At 40.4% G+C, this 26,778-nt stretch overlaps 1 protein-coding gene across 2 annotated transcripts; it reads left to right on the forward strand.

Annotated features, from left to right (window-relative positions):
• Window positions 1-1,202: 1,202 nt before the first annotated feature.
• Window positions 1,203-26,445, forward strand: tm4sf18 (transmembrane 4 L six family member 18). Of its 2 annotated transcripts, none has more exons than XM_020925221.2 (5): window positions 1,203-1,281; window positions 1,372-1,791; window positions 18,815-18,883; window positions 23,436-23,578; window positions 24,356-26,445. In XM_020925221.2, the coding sequence occupies exons 2-5, from the start codon at window positions 1,393-1,395 to the stop codon at window positions 24,552-24,554; spliced, it is 810 nt and encodes a 269-aa protein (XP_020780880.2). In that variant the 5' UTR covers window positions 1,203-1,281; window positions 1,372-1,392; the 3' UTR covers window positions 24,555-26,445. The 2 variants fall into 2 exon arrangements, with proteins under 2 accessions (XP_020780880.2, XP_055020822.1); XM_055164847.1 differs by having other exon boundaries at window positions 1,258-1,290.
• The last annotated feature ends 333 nt before the right edge of the window (window positions 26,446-26,778 follow it).

Raw genomic sequence — 26,778 nt, forward strand, 5'->3', positions numbered from 1 at the left:
ATAAAAAAAAAATGTATCATATTTGATACGTTGGGCCTTCGTGGCCATTTTATAGAACCCAACCATGTTTATTTTAGGACCAAACAAAATTGTCTCTGATGCATTTAAAACTCAGAGAAACTTTTCTGAACATTTCCTTTTATGTTTTTAAATGTCTGAACAGGATGCTTTTAATTTTGCCGTGTGGTAGACGAGAAAGCAGTTTGGGTCCTTGTTCAAGCACAGATGTACTTTACATTTTCCCGCCATACACACTATTATAAATATATGTGAAAACTAAATGAGTGAATCTTCTATTTCCTCTGAATCAGTCAAATATAGATTATTAGTTATTTTTTGTGTGAAATTTGAAGAGACAGGACAGTTACACCAAATAGACCATTGCACGATTCATTTATATATGTGGCAGACAGCAGGGGGCGCACTTAATTTTTTTTTTTTTAAGACTTACCTGACACCACCTTCCTGTGCCTGCGGAGGTCGGATTTAAGTAGCCCACGCGGCAATGGTTCAGTCCCGACTTCTGCTGGATGGTGTCAAGTAAGGTTTTAAAACAGGTCTCCTTTTTAATTATTTTAGCTCTTTTTAAAATTGGTTTTCATGTTTTTTTTAAATCTTATTTATCTTATCTTCCCGAGTAGTTACATTCTGAAGATCTGTCCTTATTTTACATACTTACCTGTGGCTTTAGTCACTTTATGATTTGTATTTACTTATTTATCTATTTTATTGCAATCAAAGGGTACCTAAGGTCACATATAGTCATGTAAAGATCAAATCTCCACCATCATGCAATAATAATAATAATAATAATAATAATAATAATTGAAAACATATTTTTTAAGGCAACGTCTTGTCTTGTCTTGTGTGGTGTTAAATTTGCATTGAATTGCATGAAGTATGAAGATTGCATTATAAAGTGCAATATAATGATGAATGAGGAACATAATCAAAAATACCTGCTGTATCAAATTTGATACATACAATTTTAACATGATTTTTCTAAAAAATTATGTAAAAATATGAAGACTTCATAGATCTAAGAAAGTAAATGTTCATATTGCAGAATCACTCACAATATCTAGGCAATTCTTACTCTATTCTTTTTACAGATGTGTTCCTCCAAAAACAGAAAGTCACGCTCATTTTGAGGTTTGGAGATGTAGACAGACTAATAATAAAGGACTCAAACATGTGTGAACGAAATAAAACACAAACCCAAGTATGTTTCAGAGGAGATAAGAACATTCCAACATGGCTTAACACTCACAAGAGTCAAATGTGCGTCATGTAAGACTTTTAAGATCACCACAAGCTTTAATATGTCAAGGAAATAATGTCACAGCGATAATTTTGTTTCTTGTTTTGTAGGAAGCGTGAGGATAAGAGGCTATGGGAACTAACTCCTCCAGGCTAGATCTCTCAGACCTCTTCACCCATTGGTCCAGTCGTTCTCGTGCATTTCCTGTCTGTAGACTAAAGGGGGCCTTGCCTTACACTCCCTTACACTCCCTCACAAACCCTCTCATTCTCTGGCTTCCTCTCTCCCAGCTGCTGCTTGGACCCTGCTCTTCCCCGGGACGTTGTTGGACTTGTAGCCCCCCCCCAAAGATGTGCTGTTCGGTGGGATTCGCGCGGTCTCTCGGCATGGCCCTGGTCCCTCTGGCTTTGTGTTCCATAGTGGCCAATTTGCTCCTGTTGTTTCCAATGGGGACGATCAGCTACATGGAAGAAAACAAAATATCCCAGTATATTTGGTACTTCGGAGGGTTAGGAGGCGGAGGAGTGCTGGTGAGTGATAAGACTTTACTTCAAGTTTCTATGTTTTCTGATAATTCAACCATTTAGTGCAGTGAATTAAAGCTGCAGTGTGTAATTTTTCTAGTGGAGGCTCTGTTAAACACTTTTCTCCATGGAGATGTTATTGCTTTCTCTGAGATTCTTCACAATATATCATGAATTAAACCTTTCTTTCTTTGTCGAGACCAAACCAGACCAAGTTACAAGTCAGATCTGTAGAGAGGCGACGTGGCTCACACTCAGAATGTAGTTTTTCTGGGTATTTTTGACCTAAAAAAACCACCTGTAATTAATAAATAAAGTAATTAATAAAGTAGAGCTGTTTAATTAATGTCATACTGTGGAACATTCCAAGCAGAACAATGACATCTCCATAGAAACAAGCAGGTGACGGACCCCTCAAACATACATTTGTGGATTTGGAAAACATCACTAGATGTAAAATTAAATCTTAAAAGAGCATTCTTGAAATAGAGTTAGTGACTTCCTGGCAAATTAATATGGTTTCCTTAAGACTGTAAGTCTTAATGTCATAATGAAATGTCTTGCCCATTGACACAACAACAACAACGGTATCCAAATCTCACGATACGATATTATCACGATATTTTGGATGTAGACAGGATACTTTTTGCTTTTAAAATACCTGGACAAGACTTGCAAATCATTACCATCATAATCCCACGAATTCAAGTAAAAAACATATTTCTTCATGTTGTCTACGCTGAAATGAATCATGGGATATGTAGTTCCCGATGGTTTTAGCTGTTGCTACTATAAAATAATGCATTTAACTAAAAGAAACTTCTAATTCGATATATATTGTGACAGCTTTTGATATAATTATGAGAGTTTTAGCAATACGATATCACAATATTTTGGTTATTGTTACATCCCTAATAATTTATGAGTTGTAGATGGGGTCAGAAGAAAGAATCTAACATCATATTGATTAAATTGTCTTCTCAAGTTGTTGTGTGGTCGTTAAAAGTTCTATATTACGCAAAATGGTCTCTTGTGAGCTTTAAGTCATGTTATAATGTCATTATCTCATCAAAAACAGACCTGGAGTTGTGTTTTGTTTTATTTATACATGTTTGAGTAACTCTTTATTACTGGGCTACGTTTATATGACGACGGTCTGAACAGAAGACGCAGAAGTGGTGTCATGTCTTCACTTTTTATTCCGCGTTTAGACAAGCGTTTTCAGGAGGAAATCTACGTGCATACAGTGATGTAAAAGTGTGTGGAATTGGATTGTGTATGCATGAGAGGCGGCTCAGTGGTGACGTTAGGTGGTGATGTATGTGACGTAAACTTGTACGCGACGTGAGCAGATCTGACTAGAGTTTTCCATTTTTCCGGAGCGTATTCAACTTTTACACTTTGGAGGGTGGTTTCAGATTTTTGCATTTTTAAGCCCCAAAAACACCGTCACCGTCTAAACGAAAGGCACTTCCCATAAAACATTTCATCATTTTACTCGCAATCGTTCTCGTGTAAACAGGCCCACAGTCTGAAATTGTCCAAATGATTCTAGTGAAGGTGTATGAAGTTTAAAAACACATTATTACCACATGATGGAACAGGGTGTTTTCTGTTTGAGAGAAAAACTTAAAACACAAATCCATTTTGTGATGAGGAAACATTATATCATAGATCAGAAAATTTTGAAATATGGGCCTTTTGATTAACTCTTTGGATTCTGAAAGACTAAAAATATGATTTCAATATCTGATGAGTTAAATGCCTGGTTACAATTCAGATTTTTACTGCTTTCAATGCTAAGAGTCCTTCCTAAACACGTATAGTTACCTGTTATCTACATTCAAATTAAATTCAAATTTCAATACAGACCATTGTTCTGAAATGTCCCAAAAAGGTCTAATTAATTAAACAGCAGCAAATATGTGAACTGTGCATGTTTCTCTTTGCCACTTTAAAAAGAAAGGGAGGAAATGACAGAACAATGGTTTTCAAAAGGAAGTCCTGCTCCTCCAGAGAGATGACATAAAGACTGGCTGGGGTCCAAATTAGATGAGTACACACCTAAGGACTCTACAGCGGTGGAACGTAATGAAGTACAAAAGTAAAGGTACACTAGTTAAGTAAAATTTTTAGGTGTATTTAGGTGTATTTGTACTTTCTTCTACTTTTAAGAGCTTGGACTGAAAAGTAAGAAGTACTTTTTATGGTTTAAGACCAGCTGAAATGGCTGAGACTTTATTTTTTTAACACATTTAATTTGAGTTTCTGTTCCAACTTTGAGCAAACAAAACACACAAACACAAAAACACAAAAACGGATAGAAAAAATAAGAAATCAATTGAACCACTTAAAATCAGCTAAAATCTTTGTCAAAATCATTACATTTCATCTTTCATCACCTAATTTGTCTGAACTGCTGAACATTCCACCATAGAGACGCATGTAGGACACCGGCGCGATGTCACTGCAAAATATCAGTTGTGGTGTCTTTATGAGACAAAACTTTGTAAACACTGATATCAGCTCCGGCTCTCCACGGGGCCGGGTACTGTTTTCTTCTGAGATATGACGAGCAGTGAAAATGTGGTCAGGACGTGATAAAAACCTGTCTCTGAGTCCATTGTCACCTCGTCCATCGCGCTGTCATAACACATTTTGAAGTGCCATATATTGCTGAAGTAAATATAGATGATAAACAATAATACTGAAAGCAAACCATAAAACATAAAGACTTTGTAACTATAATAAGTCATAATCCAACCTTCTACAGCTCAAATCTCATCATAGTTCAGAAAAATAACAGAAGCATTTCCCATTAGTATAAAGAAAAAGTACCCATCAAAATGATTGTTCCATCTATCATGTTGAACAATAGATGCATCAAGAACGTCAGACTTCCGGTCATTGTGCAATCCATACTGGGAAAGATTTTCTGAAAAAGTGAGCATCAAACCACCATGTTTGTTTTCCCAGTGGGATGAGTTAATTGACAAAGCCGATCTTTTCAAGTCTTTTGAACCATATCACTTTTGTTTCTGGTTCTGATATTGTCATATTTTAGTTTTGGGATTCGGACATCGTTAATTGTGTGTTTTTTTCGGAAAATCCTTCCCAGTATGAATTGCGCGATGACCGGAAATCCGACATTCTTGATGCATCTATAGGTGGATATAGTGTGTTATATGATAGAGCACTGTGGGTCTGCTGAGTGAGGAGGTGACCATCTCTCCAGGAGCTGCACGTCCAGGACTTGGGACGACCAAATTTTATTGATCCACAAGGAAAATCATTTGGACACAATAGATAAAATAACATGAGCCTTTATTGTCTCCAAATGAAGAAATCTTGGACATCAAGGACACAATGAAGATAGATAACATCAAACTAAATTTCATTCAAAATACAAAACTCCAAACATTGAACTGACTGAGAGCTGCACAGTCCACAGGAAAAGGCGTTACGCAGATTCACACCCTCACCGCACACAAAGAAGGGCCCTGCTTGATAATTACAGAAGTATTTGTTAAGCCTCTATACATGCCTTCAGTGGTGGATGAAGTACTTAATGGTGTTACTTAAGTAAAAATACAGATACAAAGGTAAAAAGTTACGCAAGTAAAAGTTAAAGTATCACATGAAAAAATTTTCTTAAGTAAAAGTATTAAAGTACCAGTTTAAAAATTGATTTTAAGAGAAAAAAGTAAACATATTTTGCAAAGTTTTTGAAAAAGAATATAGAATATATATTTAAGTGATTCAATCGATTTGTTAATTTTTCTAGATGCTTTTGTGTGTTTTATTTTACTCAAAGTTGAGATGGAAACTCATTAAATTTTCTAAAAAAAATAAAGTCTCAGCCTTTTCAGCAGGTCTCAGACCATAAAGGAGAGTATTTCTTACTTTACTTTTTACTTTTTATTTTCAGTCTGATCTAAAATGTAGTGGAGTAGGAAGTGATGATACGCACTCTCAAATGTTGTAAAGTAAAAGTAAAGAGTATCCATTGTGAAATGTACTTACAGATACATACAAATTTTACTTAAGCATTGTACTTTTACTTTTGTACTTACCTCCCCCCACTGTATAGTACTGACATGTGTACTCATCTAATTTGGACACCAGACAGTCTTTAAGTAGCCATACTGGCACCACCTAATGTCTCTGCTCTATTTCATTTCTCTCCAGCGATTAGGTCAGGAATCAGAATACACTAGAGGGTTTGCAAGAACCCCGGAACGTGTAGATCGCACACTAGCCAATCAACTGTGAGATGTGAAGCCATGACGTCAAACTCGTCGCTTCTGTCTGGGTCCCTTTTGTGGAACAGCACAGCAGTAAACAAAGCGTCGAGATGGATGCAGACGAAAACAGACATTCTGTGTTGATTCCCGAGATCGAGGATTTAAAGCCGGAACAAAGAGAATGTTTGATGAATTTTATCAAGGGGAAAGACGTTATTGTCCTACTTCCTACAGGATTTGGTGCATTACATACATCACGACCAAATAACAGCGACTGGTTAAATAAAAAAAAAGTACCCGCCTGCCATCGAGCAAACGGTCAGACGGTTTCCATAAAGTGAAACCGGCTGATGAATCAGGCTGGTCTTTATCTATGCTACTATACTATTTGAGGAGGTCCAGCTAGAGACAGTCTCCTCAAGCAGAAGTCCGGGGACATCATAATGTCTAACTTGCATTATGATTGTCATACAGAAGTAGCCTTTTTCTATCCGTGTCTGAAAGTATGAACAATAAACTGCCAAATCAACAAAAACACAAAACATTGGTTGCATCATTTGGGTGTCTGAGTAAGTATCCACTGTAAAATGTACTTACGTAATATACAGATACATAAAATGTGCACTTTAGTATTGTACTTAGCACCCCCTGTAGTTTAGCTCCAGCTCTGTCTCTCAGCCTCCTGTTTTATGTTGCAGTTTCAGGCATGGTTGGCTCTTTAAAGAAATAATATTTTGTTTTTAATTGTGAATTGCCATGGTAACGGCCCTGACTTTTTCATGAACAGAGAAGTGTGAGTAGTGTCAGTGTGAGTGTGAGTATCAGTGAATTTTCTTTGATGGTAAATGACATCAGAGAGAGTGAACATGGACAAAGAGGCTCATTCCGGAGTCCCTGGTTTCTCCGCTGTTGCTGCATTCTTGTTTTGTCACAGAAAAACTAAAACTTCCCTCACAGCAACGGGACTTGTTTGTTGTTTGTGAACAATGAGAGTCTCTGTGTGTAATCAGCTCCACGCTACGCAAGGGAAAGAGAGAGAGAGAGAGAGAGAGAGAGAGAGAGAGAGAGAGAGAGAGAGAGAGAGAGAGAGAGAGAGAGAGAGAGAGAGAGAGAGAGCAGAGAGACAGAGACAGAGAGAGACAGAGACAGAGACAGAGAGAGAGAGACAGAGAGAGAGGGGTGATGGGAGAGGAAAGAGGGAACGAGAGAGGAAAGGAGAGAGGAGAGGGTTTGTGTGCATAATCAGCTCCATGGTTCATTATATAAAAGATATAATGATGCAGAGATATGACTTTAAGACCAGAGAGAGGAGAGGAGGGAGGGATGAGAAGAGAGAGGAGAGGAGAGAGGGATGAGGGAAGAGAGGAGAGAGGGTGAGAGAGGAGGGGAAAGAAGGACACGAAAGGAGAGAGTGAGAGTGATTCATTACTTTCCTAACACTGCAATGAGAGAGAGGAAGAGAGGAGAGAGAGAAGAGGAGAGAGATGGGGGAGAGGAGAGAGAGGGAAGAGAGAGCTAAGAGGAGAGAGATGGGTGAGAGGAGAGAGAGAAGGAAGAGAAGAGAGAGAGAAGAGGAAAGAGATGGGGAGAGGAGAGAGACAGGGGGAAGGGGAAAGAGAGAGAGAGAGAAAAGGAGAGAGAGGGAGGAGGAAAGAGAGAGAGAAGAGGAGAGAGATAGGGAAGAGGAGAGAGAGGGAAGAGAAGAGAGAGAGAAGAGGAGAGAGAGAGAGAAGAGAGAGCTAAGAGGAGAGAGATGGGTGAGAGGAGAGAGAGAAGGAAGAGAGAGAGAAGACGACAGAGATGGGGAGAGGAGAGAGACGGGGAAGAGGAAAGAGAGAGAGAGAAAAGGAGAGAGAGGGGAGAGGAAAGAAAGAGAGAGAAGAGGAGAGAGATAGGGGAGAGGAGAGAGAGAAGGAAGAGGAAAGAGAGAGAGAGAAAGAGACAGGAGATTTTTTGATTTTTCACAGACCTTATTTTGTCTGTCAAAAAGAGGAAAGAGGGGAGAGAGGTAGAGAGAGAAAGAGGCTAGAAGAGAGACAGGAGAGAGAGGGGTGAGGGAGAGTAAGAGAGAGAGGGAAAGAGAGAGGAGGGGAGAAAGAGGAGTAAAAAAGAAGAGTAGAGGGGTGAGGGAGAGAGCAAAGAGAGAGGGTAAGGAGAGATAATGACCTGCATGTAGTGTATCTTAATGATAAGATTTGCAGTAGAGGTAATGTGAGTGGAGTACGTGAAAGTGCGTGTGTTTCCTTGTCGTCAGGAGATCACACTCACTTTCAGATGATGTCATAGTTCCTTATCTTTAGTTTGGGTCTGGCTCCAGTGACACGAGGACAGGTCCAGAGATTACACAGATATCAACCATAAACCGTCTGACACTTAATTACTCAATTCCATCACAGAAATCTGAGCTGTCCTCCAGCTCCACTTTAAACTAAACAGGTTACAATGTTGAAATCTCTTAGGACTACTCAGGGGGTGTGGTGCTAACTCAACGCACTACTCCGTCTGAAGCTCTGTTACTCAAGTTAGACTTTAATCTCATCTTTGTTTTAACACAACTGCCACATGAGAGCTTTAATTCTGAATAAAAATAATTCAGCTTTTAAAAAAACATGTAAACACAGAATTCTTAATGAAAATGATTATTTGGAATTAAACTTAATTCCGAAGTGAGTGGGTGGATTATTCAGATTTTAAAGCTGAATTAATTTATTCCTCAAACATGTTTCAGGTTTATTCTTCTTAAAAATAATGTCGGTTGTTCAGATCATGCTCGTTCTGACGCGATCCAGATAATCCGGCTCCACCAGTCCTGGCTTCGGACTTTTATTCACGTCTCTTTGAATTTGTGAGCGGGATGTGGGAGTGGGCTGAGGTAGAGCAGCCTCACACTCACTTTGTCTTCTTCCTCCTTCTCCGACACTCTTCCCTTCTCCTCCTCAGCTGACAGACATAAAGCGTGATGAGAGAATTCTCCAGCTGCTGCACAATTATCATTGAAACCACTGCGGAAAAAGTTTGGATCGACAGAAAAGCCGGTAGCAGCTGAAGTGCGTGGTTTCTTCCTGTCTCTGTCCAATCAGAACCTTCCACACCCCCAGACACTGAGTGGAATTAAATAAAGACGATTTAATGTGTTTTCCATGTAAACCTCAATTCAGAATGATTATTTCCATGTAAACTTGAAGGAGAATATTTTAATTCCAAACAGTTTAATTCAGAAAATTAACTCATCATGACACGTGGTCTGATTTGTGCTGTTAAACAAGTCTCTCTCAAATAAGATAATTTCACAAACTCTACTTTCAAGTTTTTGGTTGAAAATCAAACTCCTAAAAGGACCATGAACGCTCGCATTGATCACAGGCTCCTGAAAATGCGCTCTTTAATTAATTAAGACTAGGAAGGGAATTAAGACTATCCTGAATACAACTCAGAAGGAGGGCGTCTCCTCACTTGATCCCTCCTTACCTGATGCCTTGAATTCTTTTTATGCCCGCTTTGAAGACACTAACGCCTCCCCCTGCACCAAGCTCGCTATCACATCAGGTGACTGTCCACTCAGAGTGAGTGCTGAAGAGGTGAGGAAGACACTGCTGAGGATTGACCCACGGAAGGCAGCTGGACCTGACGGCATCCCTGGTCGGGTTCTGAGGGATGCAGCATACCAGTTGACTCCTCTGTTGACTGATATCTTTAACATCTCACTCTCGCAGAGCCTAGTACCATCATGTCTAAAAAGAGCCACTGTTATCCCTGTTCCAAAGACTAACACTGTGAACTGTTTGAATGACTATCGTCCTGTGGCATTAACATCTATAGTCATGAAATGTCTGGAAAGGCTAGTGATGACACATATAAAGGGCATAATTGACATCAGTGTGGATTCTCATCAGTATGCATACAGGGAGAATCGGTCTACATCTGACGCAGTGGCGGCTGTTGTCCATCAGGCCCTCACCCACCTAGAGAAGCGGGACACATATGTCCGACTTCTCTTCCTGGACTTTAGTTCGGCATTCAATACCATCATACCACAGACCCTGATAAACAAACTGCAATTGCTTGGACTCCAACCATCACTCTGCAACTGGGTGCTGGACTTTCTTACTAACAGGGAGCAGACTGTTAGGATTAATGGCTGCTTCTCCTCACCAACCACTCTCAACACCGGCTCCCCCCAAGGCTGTGTCCTGAGCCCCCTGCTGTATACTCTGCTAACATATGACTGTGTGGCTTCTCACCCGACCTGTCAGATTGTTAAATTTGCAGATGACACTGCTGTTGTGGGTTTAATCTCGGAAAACAACGAGCAGGCATACAGACAGGAGGTACAGCTGTTGGAGACCTGGTGCAGAGAGAACAACCTCTGTCTGAACCTTTCAAAAACAAAAGAATTAATAGTGGATTTTAGGAGGAACAGCTGTTCACTGTCGCCTCTCTACATCATGGGCACAGAAGTTGAAAGGGTGTCCGGCTGGAAATACCTGGGTCTGCACATCACCGACAGACTCACTTGGTCCACTAATGCAGAGAGCATTGTTAAGAAGGCCCACCAGCGTCTGTATTTTTTGAGGAGACTCAAGGCTGCTGGACTAGGCCTCCCTGCTCTCATGTCTTTTTATCGATGTGGAGTGGAAAGTGTGTTGACCCAGTCCATCACAGTGTGGTACGGCCACTGCTCAGCCCAGGACAGGACAGATCTACAGCGTGTGGTCAGAGCAGCAGAGAAGATCACTGGATGTGACTTTACACCCATCTGTGAAATTTATGAGGAGCGTTGTAGAAGACGGGCCTCCAGGATCATGGGGGACCCCTCGCACCCTCCCACCACCTGTTTGTTCCTCTGCCCTCTGGGAGGAGACTGAGGAGCATTAAAGCTAGAACTTCTCGGCTGAAGTTCAGCTTCTTTCCTGAGGCTGTCAGACTTGTGAGCAGTGCACACTGACTTCCTGCTTTGGTTGCCTCTCTCTCTATCTTGCCACGTTTACTACTTGTTCATTGGAACTGCTAAATGTTGTTGTTTTAAATGTATTTATTTTTTAACATTGCTTATTATTATTGTTTTTTATCTCTTTCTGGATCACTGGGCCTCGGGGAGCACATTTCGTTCTGTCATGTGTTTCTCTCACATGTTTGAATGACAAAATAAAGAACCTTGAACCTCTTTAAATCCATTTTGTGTTTTGGCTGGACATTTTACCATAGACACACATGCAGAATCCCCCAGAGTGTAAGTCAAGTCAACACAACTGGATTGAGCTCTTTGTTTTGATTTAGCGCAATGTGTTTTTCTCTACACCTGAGCTAAAGGAAAAGGAAACATCCAAACCAGGATCTACCATCGACAGGGGGAACATTTGGGATTCATGGAAAATGCACGTGGTCCGAACCTGTCTGGAAAAGTGTGTTATTCTCCGGACTCGCTGTCAGGAAGTCAGTATGAGTGGAGCAAAAGTCTCTCGCAGCTGGAGGAGTGAAGAGGTTGGGTTCACGTTCTAAAATTTGACAACGTTATGGTTTTCTGATTTCATTTTTCTACGGGAGATTCACTGTTTTTGAAAGAAATGTCCAAATTTACGATCCACAAAAGCTGAATCTCATCTTTATTAGTTTGGGATTGGCTCCACACACTGTCATTTTAAAGCTGTTTGCAGTGGTCCAAAGTTATTCCTCACTTACCTTCTGCATTCTAAGGATCCAGATTTGTTTATAAGCTCTTAACTTTCAGAAGCTACCCACGCATTTCTTGATTATCGAACAATAAACAGATTTATAATTAACTGACAGCTTTATAATTCCTTTCAACTGACAGCTCTCGTGTTTGGGGTTGAATAATGGCACCGCTTTCTGAAGATATTGCGAGATAAGATACGATAATAAAACATAAACCAGGTCAACAACTCTGCAATCGGACGGTTAAACAGCAAATTCCACCGGAGGATTCTGACCTGTCGAGGGTCACCATGCGTCCATATTTTATTTTGACTCGGACTTGAGGTCAAAGACTTGCGAAACCACAGTTTGGTCCCACCTCTGGTCTTGGGTAAGTGTGTGTGAGCAGATTCCAAGACACAAATTGACTTCTCTTTAAAAGTGAATGGCTTAACCTGAAAACAAAACAAAAATAAAATATTAAATATAAAATCTTGATCTGTTTCTTTACATTCTGTGAAAATTCTAGGCTATTTCAACAAGAACTGACAAAATTATTGGCCTGCGAAATGATGTCAAATTTTTTGGGACACCCTGTATTTTATTTTGTCTTTTACATCCTTGTTCATTAAATTCTGACTTCATTTATTCCAGTTTCCACCTTGTTTTCTGTTACTTGTTGACCCGAGTGAGCTGAGGCAGAACAACTTGTTTTTCATGTTTGTGTGAAGTTGACAAAGTGAATTCGAGTCAAAGTTTAAAGAGCAGTCCTCTGAGAAATCTATTTTGAGTGTGCTTCCTTCCCTCATTCTTTTTCTCCTCCTCCCCTCCCCTCCTCTATCCCATTGCTCTTCCATTCCCCCTCCTCTCCTCTTCCTCTCCTCTTCCCTTCACCTCCTCTGCCTCATCGCTCTTCCTTTCCCCCTCTTCTTCGCTGCACTCATCTTTCTCTCTATACCTTTCCTCCTCTCCCCTCTCTCCACGATTTCCTCTCCTCTTTTTCTTCTGCTCAACCTTCTTCCTCTCATCCCTTCATCTACTCTTCCTCTCCATTCCTCTGTCCGTCCTCTCTTCCTCTTCCTCTCCCCCTCCGAATTCACCCCTCTCTCCTCTCCTTTTCTCTTTTTCTCCTTCTATGCCTTCCTGCTCTACTCCTCCTCCCTTCCTCAATCTCATTGCTCTTCCCTTCCCCCTTTTCTTCTCTCCTCCTTCTTTCCTCCTTCTCTCCTCTTTCCCTGCTCTTCCGTTGCACTCATCTTTCCCTTTTCCATACCTACCTCCTCCTCCCCTTCTCTGTCCTTCCTTTCTTCCTTCCCCCTTCTTTCTCTCCTCTCCTCTTTTTCTCCTCCTCAGCCTTCCTTCTTTACTCTTCCTCCCTCCACTCCTCTTTCCAATCTCTCTTCCTCTCCCCCTCTTGTCCTCTATCTCTCCTTTCCTCTTTTTCTCCCCAAATCTTTGCTTCTCTCATCCTTCCCTTCTATACTTTTGTTTTTTGTCCTCTTCCATAATCTCTCCTCTCCTCCTTAGTGCTGTCATGCGATTAAAAAAAATTGAGAGATTAATTAATTATGATCTGTAATTAATTAATCTAATTAATCTAATTTTAATCTCACCTAAAAACTGCTGAGAAAAGCTTCAATTTGAGGTATTTTCATTTAAATTCATTATTACATTATTGTGGCAGATCAAAAGACTGATTATAGATTAAAAAAAGTGACTTTATAAAGTCATTTATTGTTTAACAAATCTCTCCAAATTGGCTGTTGAGCCCAAGTCTCCATGAATAAGAAACTGTTTGCTGTAAAGTAGCAAAGACGAGGAAATCTGAACATAATAACTTTTGTCTACTTAAAGACAATAAAAAGTCCAGTCTTTCCTTAACCATATTAAAAATTATTATTGATAGAGAAATGATTTATATATGAGATCACTGGTTTTTAGTCCTGGTTTAGACCTGGTTTAGACCTACTTTAGTCCTAGTTTAGTCCTGGAATGGATTAATCCTGTTTTAGTCCTGGTGTTAGTTCTGGTTTAGTCCTGGTTTAGACTTGGTTTAGACCTGGTTTTAGTTCTGGTTTTAGTTCTGGTTTAGTCCTGGTTTAGTCCAGGTTTAGTCCTGGTTTAGACCTGGTTTTAGTTCTGGTTTTAGTTCTGGTTTAGTCCTGGTTTAGTCCAGGTTTAGTCCTGGTTTAGACCTGGTCTTAGTTCTGGTTTAGTCCTGGTTTAGTCCAGGTTTAGTCCTGGTTTAGACCTGGTTTTAGTTCTGGTTTTAGCTCTGGTTTAGTCCTGGTTTAGACCTGGTTTAGACCTGGTTTTAGTTCTGGTTTTAGCTCTGGTTTAGTCCTGGTTTAGACCTGGTTTAGTCCTGGACTGGGTTAGTCCCGGTTTTAGTCTTGGTGTTAGTTCTGGTTTAGACCTGGTTTAGACCTGGTTTAGTCCTGGTTTAGTCCTGGACTGGGTTAGTCCTGGTTTTAGTCTTGGTGTTAGTTCTGGTTTAGAGGTTCACAGGAGGAAGCGCGGTTTACGCAGCGTACGCGAGAAAACACGATCCACACGCGGCTCACGGGAGCACGTCGGTCTCCGCGCATTAACTACGGAAGGAAACGTGGTCCGTGCGTTCTCAGGTTAATGACGATGATGAAGGTGTGTGTTTGTGTGTGTTTGTGTGTGTGTTTGTGTGTGTTTGTGTGCGTGTCCCCTCATGTGGCAGGTCACTATAGGACAGTAGTGCAGACATCATGAGTCTATGCAGGTTGTTTTCACCAGTGACATTTAAGTTGTAGGCGATTTTATATTTGTTATTTTCTTTTATATTTCACGTCGGGAGAATAATTTCCAAGACACGAATGCGTTTTTACCTGTGCACTGCTGACTCTGTTCTACTGGCTCTTCGACCTCGTCCATTGTGCGACTGACGCCGTAAACGTTAACATGACGTTTACATCGCTCTTACTGCGTGCGTTTTGTGTGGGTTTTACCGAAATAAAAAAATTTATAAATGTGTTTTTTTTGTGTGTGTGTGTTGTTGTCCCAACAACACATAAAAACAGGTTTTATAATAAAGCAACTCACATACAGAAACAGTAAAGTTAGAGATTAAAAATGAGATTAACGCGATTAAAAAACATAACGCGCTAAATATGACTGTAATTAATTAATCGCAATTAACGCGATAATTTGACACCCCTACTCCTCCTCCTCTTATTCTCTCTTCCCTCCTTTCCTCCTCTCTTCCCCTTATTCACTCCATCTTACTCCCCTTCTCTCCTCTTTCACTTCTCTCTTCCGTCCTTTCACTCCTGTGTTTTGACATTTCCCAATCCTGTTTGATCTGAAGCTAAACAGTCTCTAGTGCAAACTGTTGTTGTGTCCTTTGGCAAGACACTTCACTTCATTAGACTGAATGTGATGTGTGAGGAGGTGAAGAGGGACTGGTGGTGCAGATTGGCTGCCTCACTGCTGTCAGTCGACCAGGGCAGCTGTGGCTACAATAGTACAGTTGTTCACTGCCTAGTGTGGAGGGAAAAATGCACTGTGAAGTGTTTAAATCAGGCATGTCCAAACTATGTCACGTGGGCCAAATGCGGCCCTCAGACAAATTTTTCTTGGCCCTCAGGCTTCCAGGAGAATTGACCCAAATGACCTTGCATCAAAGAAAAAATTACTTTTTATTGCAAGGTTTTTGAAAATCTCTCTTATAAAGCGAATATTTAATATTTAGTGTGTGGTTTTGAGGATCTTAATGTAAATAAAGACTGATGGGTCAATTATTCCCTGTACTGAGCACCAGTCTACGACCCTCGATCAGCCCACTGCTTCGTCTGTGTTTAGATATGTGGCCCTTGATGAAAAAAAGTTTGGACACCCCTGGTTTAAAGGTGAAAAGGAGTTCTATTAATCCAATTCAGTGTTATTGTTTTCCTCTTTTTAATCTCTTCTTCTCACCCATTTCTCCCTGCTTCATTTTTAAGTCTCGTCTTAAGAACAACTTTTACTCTCATGCCTTTCTTTTAAATGTATGATTTCAATTCAGTTCATCTTTTATTTCATCTTTCAGTTCATCTCAACACATGTTCCATTTTTTTAAAACAGACGAGGACAGTGACAACACAAAACAATCAACATTTATGTTTTTAAAAGACAGACAGACCAGTGTCTCCACAGACTGGACTGATATTCAGGGCAGCCGCAGGGTCTTCAAAGTGTTGAAAATGTCTTAAATTTCATGTTCCTAAATTAAGGCCTTAAAAAGTCTTAAATTATGTTGTCCAAGTCTTATTTTTTTCAAAAAGGTCTTAAATTTTATTAGCCTATTTTTTGTGTACTCAACCAGGCTGCAGAGCAATGTTAAATGGAGGGAGGAAAAAAACAAACAAACAAACAAACAAAAAAGAATGTGAAATCATGTAACATAAATGAACATCTAATTTGGAGTATGCGCAAACAATAACTTTGCAAAAAAACTTAGTTTGTCTTGTTAGAATCTTATAACAAGAATAAATGATTAAATGTTATTAAATGAAATGTTACACATGATTTTTTGACCATTTTACAAGCAATGCATACTACTATAAATGAGTTCTGAATGAGCTTTTATAATAAAAGTTATTTAAAGCAGTGAGTAATGGTCATTATTAGAATTGGATCTGGTGTTTTTCGCTAACAAACAAAAAAAAGGCCATCAAAATTCTCTAGCTTTTAACACCGCGTGAGATGTGTGACTCTCTGTGTTTTTTATTACATTTTTTAAAATTTTATCTTATTTTGTTATTGCTCTTTTATCTGACTTTACTGCTTTAGTGTTTTAGGATTGGTGAGGTTAAACGGAGGTTATTTTTTTAAATACCTTTTACTGTTTTTAATGTTATCTTTATATGTGCAGCACTTTGGCAACTGAAACTTTGGATTTCCTCTCTTCCTCTCCTTTTTACCCTCTATCCTCCTCTTTTCCTCTCCTCCTCCTCCTTCTCTTCGTCCTCCCTCCTTCCCCAGATGTCACGAGCAGAGACAGGATGTGTGGAGGCCATTTTGACCCACTGCCCTTGACTTTTTTTTGGACATTTTGAGTTTGTGTCAGGGCCGGCCTCCAGAAACATTCCTGTAAACTATTTCAGACTGGAATTTCAACTTGAATTCCAATTTTAAAAATAAAAACAACTAAGATTCATTTCACAGTGTTAAAGGTTCACTTTGTCACATTTCTGCTGTAATTTGGGTCTGTTTAGGTCACATTTTTTGTCTCCTTGGTGATTCAAATGTTCATTGCTAAAACTAATAAGATTTTGTTATCTCCATAGTAATTGAGTAAATGTTTTGAGGCATATATTTCAGTTTTATTTAGTTTTTCTGACACAGGAAGCGATGATGTTGCTTGAGACTTTGGCCTCCCTGGGTTTGATTTAATTTATTGTGCATTTCCTTTGCGAGAGACAGTTTTAAAAGAGCTGTAAACTTTGGGGGGTTGCTGAAACACTGGTCTCTCGCTCCCACTTTATTTATGAGCTTTTAATCATATTTGTAATGCTCCCTTGTCAAAAACCTTAAAAAAAACTAAAAACATGGTAAACCTTGGGAAGAACAGACTAACCCTGTCTGATCTGCAAACTGTTTATGTATAATATTATTCCTAAAGGTTTTATATTACACAAAATAGACTCTTGTGAGCTTTAAGTTGTGTTATAGTATCTGGAGTTGTGTTTTGTTTCATTTACACACGTTTGAGTAACCCTTTATTATTAGTCTGTCTACATCAGCTCAAAAAATAAGCTCAAAATGTTCTGTTCATGAAGTCATTTTCAAGTTAATCTCCTTTTACCGTTAGTTCAGTAGAAATTGACAGTTCCAGAACTGAAATCATCCAAATGATTCAAGTGAAACTGCATGACACTTCCTGTATTACAACATAACATCACAAGGTGGAAGAGTGTTTTCAATTTGAGAGAAGAACTCAGTCTAAATATGCAGGGTTTGTGTGTTAAACATGTGGAATGAAATAAAAGCTCCAAGGTCTGTTTGTAATGAGGAAAAGACATTATAATGTAGATCAGAAAATAGCCTTAGCCTGATTCATCAGTCGGTTTCACTTCGTGGAAACCGTCTGACCTTGCAGCATTAGGATTAGTTTGCTCAACTATAGGTGGGTACTTTTTAAAATTTAACCAATCGCTGCTATTCGTTGTGACTTGTGTAATGTGCCAGAACGCTCAGTGCTGTCCAAGTGACTGCCGGCACAACAGCAAACAAAGCAGAGAATGAACATGTCTGTCAACGATCATTATCATTTCTGTGAGATGAACTTGCGAATTAAAGGTGCAATAAAAAATGCAAAGTTTGTATTTGAAAGGAAGTCTAAAGGAGGATAGCGTATGCAGTCTGCTACCACAAACTGGGTTGGTTCAGCTCTTTGCTGATTGGCCGGTGTGTGGTCTACAACTTCTGGGGTTCTTGTAAACGTCTAGTGTATTCTGATTCCTGACCTAGTCGTTAGAGAGAAATGAAACTGAGGGGAGGTACTAGGTGGTGCCGTCTTGACTAAAATAGCCTAACATTGGCCCTTAAACATTCTTACGACTCATTTTGGAGTAATGTGACTTTGAATGTCTTGAATACATTAGTCAAGACCGCACTAATCGAGACCAAGACCAGTCTGAGACCACAGGGTCCCGAGACTGAGACAAGACCAAGACCTCTCAGGGTCGAGGCCGAGCCAAGACCACAGCTCATTTAGACCAAATCAAGACCATCTTTGTCATTTTCAACATTTATTTGTATTTTACAGGGATTCTGGCACATATATATCAATGTTTTTATAAATCTATCTCCATTTTATCACTTGTTGAGTGTCAGACCCCGAGACCGAGACAAGACCTAGTTCAAACACCTTCAAGACTGAGACAGGACCGACTCCAAACGTGGTTGAGTCTGAGATGAGACCAAGACTGCAAAAACAAACAAACAAACAAAAAAAAAACAGGCCAGTCTCAAGACCAAGACCGGTCTTGAGAACTACGACACTATGAAAATATTACCAAAGCTTTTATTCCATGAGTACATGAGTACTAGAGTACTCACCTGGTGGGTAGAGAGGGGAGAGAGTTCAGCATCCTAACAGCCTGTGTGTGTTTGTGTTACAGATGATGGTGCCCGCTGTGGTCTTCATCACTTTGGGGAAATGTGACTGCTGCTGGAACCAGAGCCTCATGGTGAGAGACACAAACATTGATCATATACCAACAAACTTACACTTAGACTTAGACAAACTTTATTGATCCACAAGGGAAATTATTTGGACAAAGTAGATTACACATCACATAAGGGTAAGTTGTAGTACAGTTGTAGGGAGTATTATTTGTTACATAAGGTGAGTTGTACAGTTGTATTTTTACCCATAGATAGACTACAATAGAAGTCCATCTTTGGTTCACTGCCACATAAAAATGGAACATAAAATAGAGAATCACAGAAAACAGAAGTAGCAAAGCAAAAACATGAATTGATTTCAGTGTTCAAATAATTGTAATGTTATGCAATGTGATTTTTAAATGTTTGATTCCTTATTGTTTTTCATGATAAATGTAAATACATTATATCTTAAATATAAATGTGACATAAACATAAGGCTGCCCTACACTACAGGAGAATTGGCCCACGATTTGGCTGCGATTTGCTTCTCCCCGAATTTGGGGAGGCATGATCCGACTTTGTGTCTTCGTGTGTGATTTTGAAGCCACTGCACTCCTCGTGTGTGTTTGTTATGTGTGTGTGCATGTGTGTGTGCGTGCGTGCATGTGTCTGCAGAGGAGTGATGGACACAGAGACACAACACAAAAAACTCAGGAAATAGCAAAAATAATGAGGCAACTTTATTACAAGTGGCGGAGTATAAGTCACACCAGCCAAAAAATGCATAATGAAGAAAAAAAAAACATATATAAGTCTGACTGGACTATAAGTCACACTCTTTGGGGGAAATTTTATAAAATCAGAGACCAGAAATAGTAATAATAATAGGCTTTAGGCTTTGTCGATCCATCCAGTGACTTCAGGAAAGTTTCACGGTGCATCCTTCCAGTGTCACAAGTTTCTCTCTCACTCCAAACTTTCTTTCTGCTGCTCGATTTCTGTTTTTGGCTGCAGATTTCACAACTTGCAGCTTGTAATCATAAGTTTGTTTAAATTTTAAATTTTCAGTGGTACAGAAGTAATGGTGCGATCGACTGACATGATACAGACAGGACAGAGGCTCTTTCTGCAGGAGACATGTGCAGTAGAGCCAAGTGACAGTGGTACAGGAGGAACAGGAGCAGCAGATACTCACACACAAGACTAGAGCCTCTCGCTGCTGTCAGTGTGAACATTTTAATTAAAGTCGCACCAGAGTATAAGTCGCAGGAAACACCCAAACCATGAAAAAAAGTGCAACTTATAGTCTGAAAAATACAGTACTCACCTCTCGTAAAGTGGTAAATTTAAAGTGCAGCATCTCATCCACATTATCCATAGAAACTGTCCTGTGTCCTAATCCAGTTTGATGTGTTCTTTAAAAGTAAAAAGGTAAGAGTAGTTCCTCTCATGTGTCTGTTTACATCCACACAGCGCACGGATCGAGGTGAAGCTGCAGATTAGTGACAGTGACTCTACTTCCTGTGGACTTTATCTCCAATCTTTTATGCTTTAAAAATCATGTATCTGAAGTTTTGCACCACATTTCACAAATAATAATAACACAGTTTTGACTTGTATCTAAACTAAAAGTGCAGAGCTCTGATCTTTGAACACTTCAGAGTCTCAGAGTGAGTGGTTTTACTGTAGACAGGAAACAGCTGACACGATCACGCTCACAACTTTATATCTTGTGGTCTGCAGACATGTCCCACTGCAGTCTTTGTGATTGGAGATTTAAGTCTCATAAGATTCTCCTTGTATCTGTAGTGTGCGCTTTTTGTCGCATGTTTAAAAATAGTTTAAGACTGAAAAATCCTGTCGTGTGTGGCGGCCTTTACACTATACTTTTATATAAAATAGTAGGCCACAAACATGTTTTTATCTATTCAGGAAAATCTGTCACAGCCTCAAATCAAGCTACATGGTTCATTAACTTTGGTTTGATTTTCTCCCCATCAGCCTTTTTATGTCACCACAAGAAACAGCAGCATCTCCCACCAAAAAGTCAAATGTGTAATAGAATTCTCTGGACGATGTAAACATGAGTGGAGCGGGTGCAGGCTCAGCTCTTCTGTCCCTGAGTTGAGCAGAGTAAAGCCTGATTATCTGCAGTGTTTTGGAGCAGAATGATAATCCTCTTTTTAAACAGGCGTCTCTTTGTTGGGTCACACTCGCTCAGCTCAGAGTCCAGCTGCAGAGCTCTGTGTGTGCGCCTCTGTCTCACTCGGCCTCACTCTGCACTTTCCCCAAACTCTCTTTTAGGCCTGTTTTATACGACTGGTTTGGGGACTTCTTGATGATTTGTTTTAGTGTTCGTCTACCTCACTTTGGTAACAAGTGGCTGTTTTGGTAGTTTATTTTTATGTGGTAGTCAGGCTAAAACATGTTAACCTGTGGTCATACAGTCTGCTCATCAATGCACAGATTCATTTGATCTCAAAAGCTAAAAAAACAGGCTGGCTCTTGTTAGAAGGCAGACCGTTGGGAATACCGGGTGCCACAAGGGGGCAGCAGTGGCACAAACTGTCATGCCTATGTGAATGCAATGTGTGTGTGACTTTTGGTGATGGTCAGAGGGGCAGGTGGTGCAGACTGGCAGCCTCATGTCTGTCCCAGGGCAGCTGTGGCTATGATAATAGCTCACCACCACCACCACCTGTGGAATAATGTCCTGGACAAGATTTAAGGTCTTGAAGTGTTTTATATTAAAGCCAACGCATTAACTTTTCAATTAATCACAACTTATGTTTTTTTCAAATAACAGTAAACTAATTCAATAAAGAAATAAAATATTTTCTGATTTATAGACACTCCTAAACAGTCTGTAAATGTATTCATCAGGATTTCCTTGAGGAGCATCACTTCATCTCTTATTCATGGGGCTTTTTACAAACGCACTGTTAACTGGTTACCTGGTCCCTGAAGGGTTGAACAGGTTTTGTATTCACCCTGTGTGTGTCTGTATGTGTGTGTGTGTGTGTCCATCCACAATAATTCTGCCATTTATGGACTGATTGTCACCAAATTTGGTACGTGGGTCAAGCCCCCGTGCCCGATGCCGCAAAAAAAAAAAAAGATTGGTGACGATCCGAGGTCATTTGAGGTCACACAGGTCAATTGAAAAGTCACGCCATTATAAAGGATCGTCAATTTCGGCATTTTCTGAACCATCTGCGGCCTAAAATATTCACCCAGTCATCGCACAAGTTGGCACACACATGACCGGGGTATGGGCTGGACTCCTCAAAAACTGCTTCCGTGGTGATGAACTGCCCCCACCGATGCCTCATGGGGGACCAGGTTGTTATCTCTGATTGCGCTGGTTTTAATTGCAATACCTTTATTTACAATAACAAATGACGATATTGGAGTGCTGCACTGGATCAAAACTCTCGCATATAGGTGCTCATCAGAGCAGAGGGCTTGAAGAAAGAGGATGGCAGAGGCTCTGATTTGCAGTATATTTATTAATGTTAATGCTATACCGGCTTTGACCGGTTTGTCAAAGCCTGATCCTGTCAGATCTCAGAAGCTCAGCAAGACCGGGCCTGGTTAGTACTTGGATGGGAGACCACTGGGAAAATCAGGTGCCACAGGGGGGCACCAGTTGCAAAAAACTGTCATTGTGTCCTTAGGCAAAACACTTCACCCACATTGCCTAGTACGCAATTGGTGTGTGCATGTGTGATGGTGGTGATTGCAGGGACAGATGGTGCTGATTGGCATGGCAGCCACACTTCATCAGTATGCCCCAGGGCAGCTGTGGCTAGAATAATAGTTTATCACCACTGGGTATGGAGAGGAAGAATAATGAATCTATAATGCTCTGTAAAGTGTCTTTGTGACATATGTCTGTGAAAAGCACTATAGAAATAAAAACTTACTTACGCCAACACATTTCAATTACTTGTGAGTCTCCATCAGGGCTGATAGATTGAGCAGGGGGTCATGACACCAGACATGTGATTATTAAAATCTCTCTCTCTCTCTCTCTCTCTCTCTCTCTATATATATATATAATATATATATATACATGTTGAAAATATCTGGTTATTTTGATTAAAAAAAAAAAGTCTTACAAAATTTCTGGTGCTGTCTTTTAACTTAACTTAAACAAATGTGCTGTGTAACCTAAGGGAAATACTACTACTATATACTCTATACTACTATACTCCAAACTATACTGAACAGTGTTTTTATGTTGTGTTAGAATAGTATGTTGTCAGTATACTTGGATTCAACCTGTATATGTTTATGGATATTTTGTTTTTAATAATCACGTGTCTGGGGTCATGACCTCTGTAAACAGTCACAGCTGCTGCTCACTCTGTCAACTCTGATGAAGACTCGCAATTAGTTGAAACGTGAAAATAAATAGACCGCAAATCAGAGCCTCTGCCATCCTCTTTCTTCTCAACCTTTATTTACAGTTGTTTAAATAAGAATAATTAAGAATAGCAGATAGTTAATGGAGGTCAATTAAATGCAACAACAATTCTTCTTATTTTACAGATAATATACAGTCTTTAATGTTCTTGACTGTATGTTGTGTTCATGTTTGTGATTTGAAGTGTGTGTGTTTTGTGTCAGATGTGTGGCTCTGTGCTGGCTGCTGTCATCGGGCTCCTCGGCTCCACTTACTCGTTCGTGATCTCGGGCTTCGCTCTGTTCCAGGGGCCCCTCTGCTTTGGCCTGTACGGCTGGAGTTACCCCTTCGACGACCAAACCGGGAGGTAACGCTCACACTCGCTTTATTCAAAGGTGCACTCTGTCACTTTTCTCATAGAGGGTCCCGTGTCACCTGCCTGTTTCTATCCATATGTCACTGCTCTGCTCAAAATGTAAAAGAGAGCAAAAAAGAGAAAGAAAGGGAAAGAGAGAGAAAAAGAGAGAGGAAAAGAAAAAGGGAGAATGAAAAAAGAGAAAGAGAAAATGACAGAAAAAGAGAGAGAAAGAAAAAGAGAGCAACAAAGCTGAAGAAAAAGAGAGAGAAAGAAAAGAGAAAAAGTGGAAGAAAAAGAGAGAGAAAGAAAAAGAGAGGGACAGAAAGAGAAAGAGAGAAAGAAAAAAGAGAAAGAAAAAAAGAGAGAAAGAGAAAGAAAAAGAGAGAGAAAGAAAAAGAGAAAAAGAAAGAGAAAGAAAGAAAAAGAGAGAAAGAAAAAGAGAGAAAGAAAAAGAGAGAGAAAGAGAAAGAAAGAGACAGAAAGAAAGAGAGAAAGAAAAAGAGAGAGAAAGAAAGAGAGATACTTGATTGATCCAGAGGAAAATTCCAGAACATTTGCAGGTGTGGGTGCAGTTTGACAGAATGACGGGTCAGGAGGAGGGTGAGCAGATCTTGTGTCAGGGCATTTTGAGGAGAGGAAGAGCCAAAAGTGTCCCTCCTCCTCCTCTTCCTCCTCTTCCTCCTCCTCCTCCGTGTCCTGCAGCGTCATGGCTTGTTCACTGTAAAACATTTCATCTCTTCTCATTTTTACCGCTTGATGAGTCTCGTTCTGTTCCGTGTTGGTCAGGTATCTTCTGGAGCCGGAGAGCTGGTCCCGGTGTACGCAGCCCGCCAACATCGTGGAGTGGAACGTGACCCTGCTGTGCGTGCTCCTGGGTCTGTCCGTGCTCGAGTTCATCATCTGTCTGTGTCAGATCGGTAATGGTTTGGTGAACGCCGTGTGCCGCCCCTGCTGCTACAAACAGGAGTACAGTCTGAACGCATAGAGAGATCGGTGTGAACGAGTGTGTGTGCGTGTGTGTTTGTGTGTGTGTGTGGCTGGGCTGGACTCTGGTCATGGGAGAGCAGTGCCCCCCGGGTTAGCGCTGAGGAAAACACGTTCGAATGGGAGTTTGAACTGTTGAGATTGATACTTTGCAATGACGTCACGCTGGGGGTGTTCTACGTGTATCTCTTGCGATGAAATGTTCAGAAGTCGTCGTGGTGACACAATGAGCACAGCCAAAAAGTTTAAGAACAATCGAAAACCCTCCAAAAATAGAAAATTGATCTAAACAGCACATTTTTAGAAGCTTGTGATCAAATTGAGCGTTCATGGTCCTGTTTCAGCAAAAAGGTGAGAGCGACTAAGTGAAAAACTGCAGGCTGATGCGGGCTTCTGACTGTCATTTTATGCGTGACTAGAGTGACCAGACGTCCCTATTTACTTGGGACTAGGGATGGGCATTCGATGAAATTTTCTTAATCGATCGTCGGAAGAATTAACGATTCATTATCGATAAATCATTAACGTTTTTAATATTAAAATGATCATCATTATTATTAGTATCTGCACTAATCTGCATAAATAAATTCAACTTTACGACATATAAACTATAACCACTCTAGAGCCACATCAGTCCGTTTGACATTATAATGTGTAATTCAGTTTTGTTCAACTCTCACAGAAACAAAACTTAACACCGCATCACTAATTTGCATAAACTAAGCGAAGATAAAACTACAGCTCTTGTGTCGCTGATGTGGTTCAATTTCTGTCAGATTAAAAGACATGACTCAGTGGAATACAGGTTAGTGTGACCATATTTGCCTTTGTCAAAACCAGGACACCGTACGGGGGGAGGGAGGTGGGGACTCGTCATCGACATTGTGACTCTCACCTGGTAAAACTTTTTCCCACTGGACACAGAAACATATGTGCTGCTTTGTACAATGTGCACATGGACTCACACTTGTCCTGACCGGAACGGAAAGCGTGGAATTTCTTGTACAAATCATCGTTAAATACACATTTGTGCTTAAACATGTTGCAGACTGACCGACCGACTGTTTGTGTCTCGCTCCTTCTGATGTAGAGACACATGTACAGACCTGTTTGGTCACGATACACACAGCAACCTACATTCAGTTTGTCGATTAAAATGAACATAATCGTTGAAATTCTTAATGATCAATTATCGATTAATCGACTTATCATGCCCATCCCTACTCGGGACAGTCCCAGTTTTGAGCCCTGTGTCCCCTGTCCCAGCAGATTTATACAAAACCACTGATTTGTCCCAGTTTTCTACAAGAAATGTCCCAAGTGTCCCTATTTTTGACCAGTTTGATCTAAACCAGGTCTAAACTAAGACTAAACCAGGACTATCACAATTTTTAAAACTAAAACTCTATTTGCATGGGATAAGTACAAATTACCGTATTTTCTGGGCTACTAGGAGCTCTGGATTATAAGACGCACTGTCATTAAATGGTCTATTTTTGAACTTTTTTCACAAATAAACCGCACCGGACTTTAAAGGAAACACAACAGTGTGATGGGTCAGTGGTTTTGTTTGTTTGTTCGTTCACGGTGACTCTGGGCTTTGTTCAGTTGTGGCGTGTAGGGAGGGTGCTGTCTGGGATCGCTGGATTGTCGGTGTGTTCGCAGTGACTCAGTTGTTCAGTTGTGTCTAGAAGTGGCACATTGCACTCGCTTTTTCGGTTCGTTCCTCCGTTCCGTTCCTCGTCGGCGTGGAGTGATGAGTGTGTCTGTGGGTGTGTTTCGCTGTGCGGTCACTGTCTGCTCCGTGTGTGTTTGCGTGCGATGCGGGTGGTGCGGCTTTGTAGTTTACTGAAGTCGTGCTGGGACACTCGAGTGGATTGTTGTATAGGGCGCTCTGCGGGGGGGGGGGGGGGGGTTTGATGGGGTTGGAAGCTTAAGAGCGCGTCTAATAGCCCGGAAAATACTCTTCCGCCCCACCTCTGTGTTACTCTCAGCACACACACACGGGATAAGCAAAGTCCGTAAATGACTCTATTTTACTGACATTGACTGAGATTAAAAGAGAAAAGAACACGGAAAAAAAGAGAGATAGAAAAGGTGCAATTACAACAACAAACACTGAGATGCAGATTCGCACGGGACTAAGATTATCACGAGACATCTGTGTTTGGCGATATATAGTTAGCAATTTGCAGCAGAATTCTTACATTACAGATTAGAGACAT

The sequence above is a fragment of the Boleophthalmus pectinirostris genome, unplaced genomic scaffold (genome assembly GCF_026225935.1).
Source record: "Boleophthalmus pectinirostris isolate CB_2022bp ecotype Guang Dong unplaced genomic scaffold, ASM2622593v1 HiC_scaffold_7, whole genome shotgun sequence".
NCBI lineage: Eukaryota > Metazoa > Chordata > Actinopteri > Gobiiformes > Gobiidae > Boleophthalmus > Boleophthalmus pectinirostris.

Excerpts from the sequence above, each read along its gene's own strand:
- tm4sf18 (XM_020925221.2), top strand. The coding sequence starts at position 1,393 with ATGGGAACTAACTCCTCCAGGCTAGATCTCTCAGACCTCTTCACCCAT. Across the intron at positions 18,884-23,435 it reads GCTGGAACCAGAGCCTCATG|ATGTGTGGCTCTGTGCTGGC; the intron begins GTGAGAGACACA and ends GTTTTGTGTCAG. Across the intron at positions 23,579-24,355 it reads TTCGACGACCAAACCGGGAG|GTATCTTCTGGAGCCGGAGA; the intron begins GTAACGCTCACA and ends CGTGTTGGTCAG.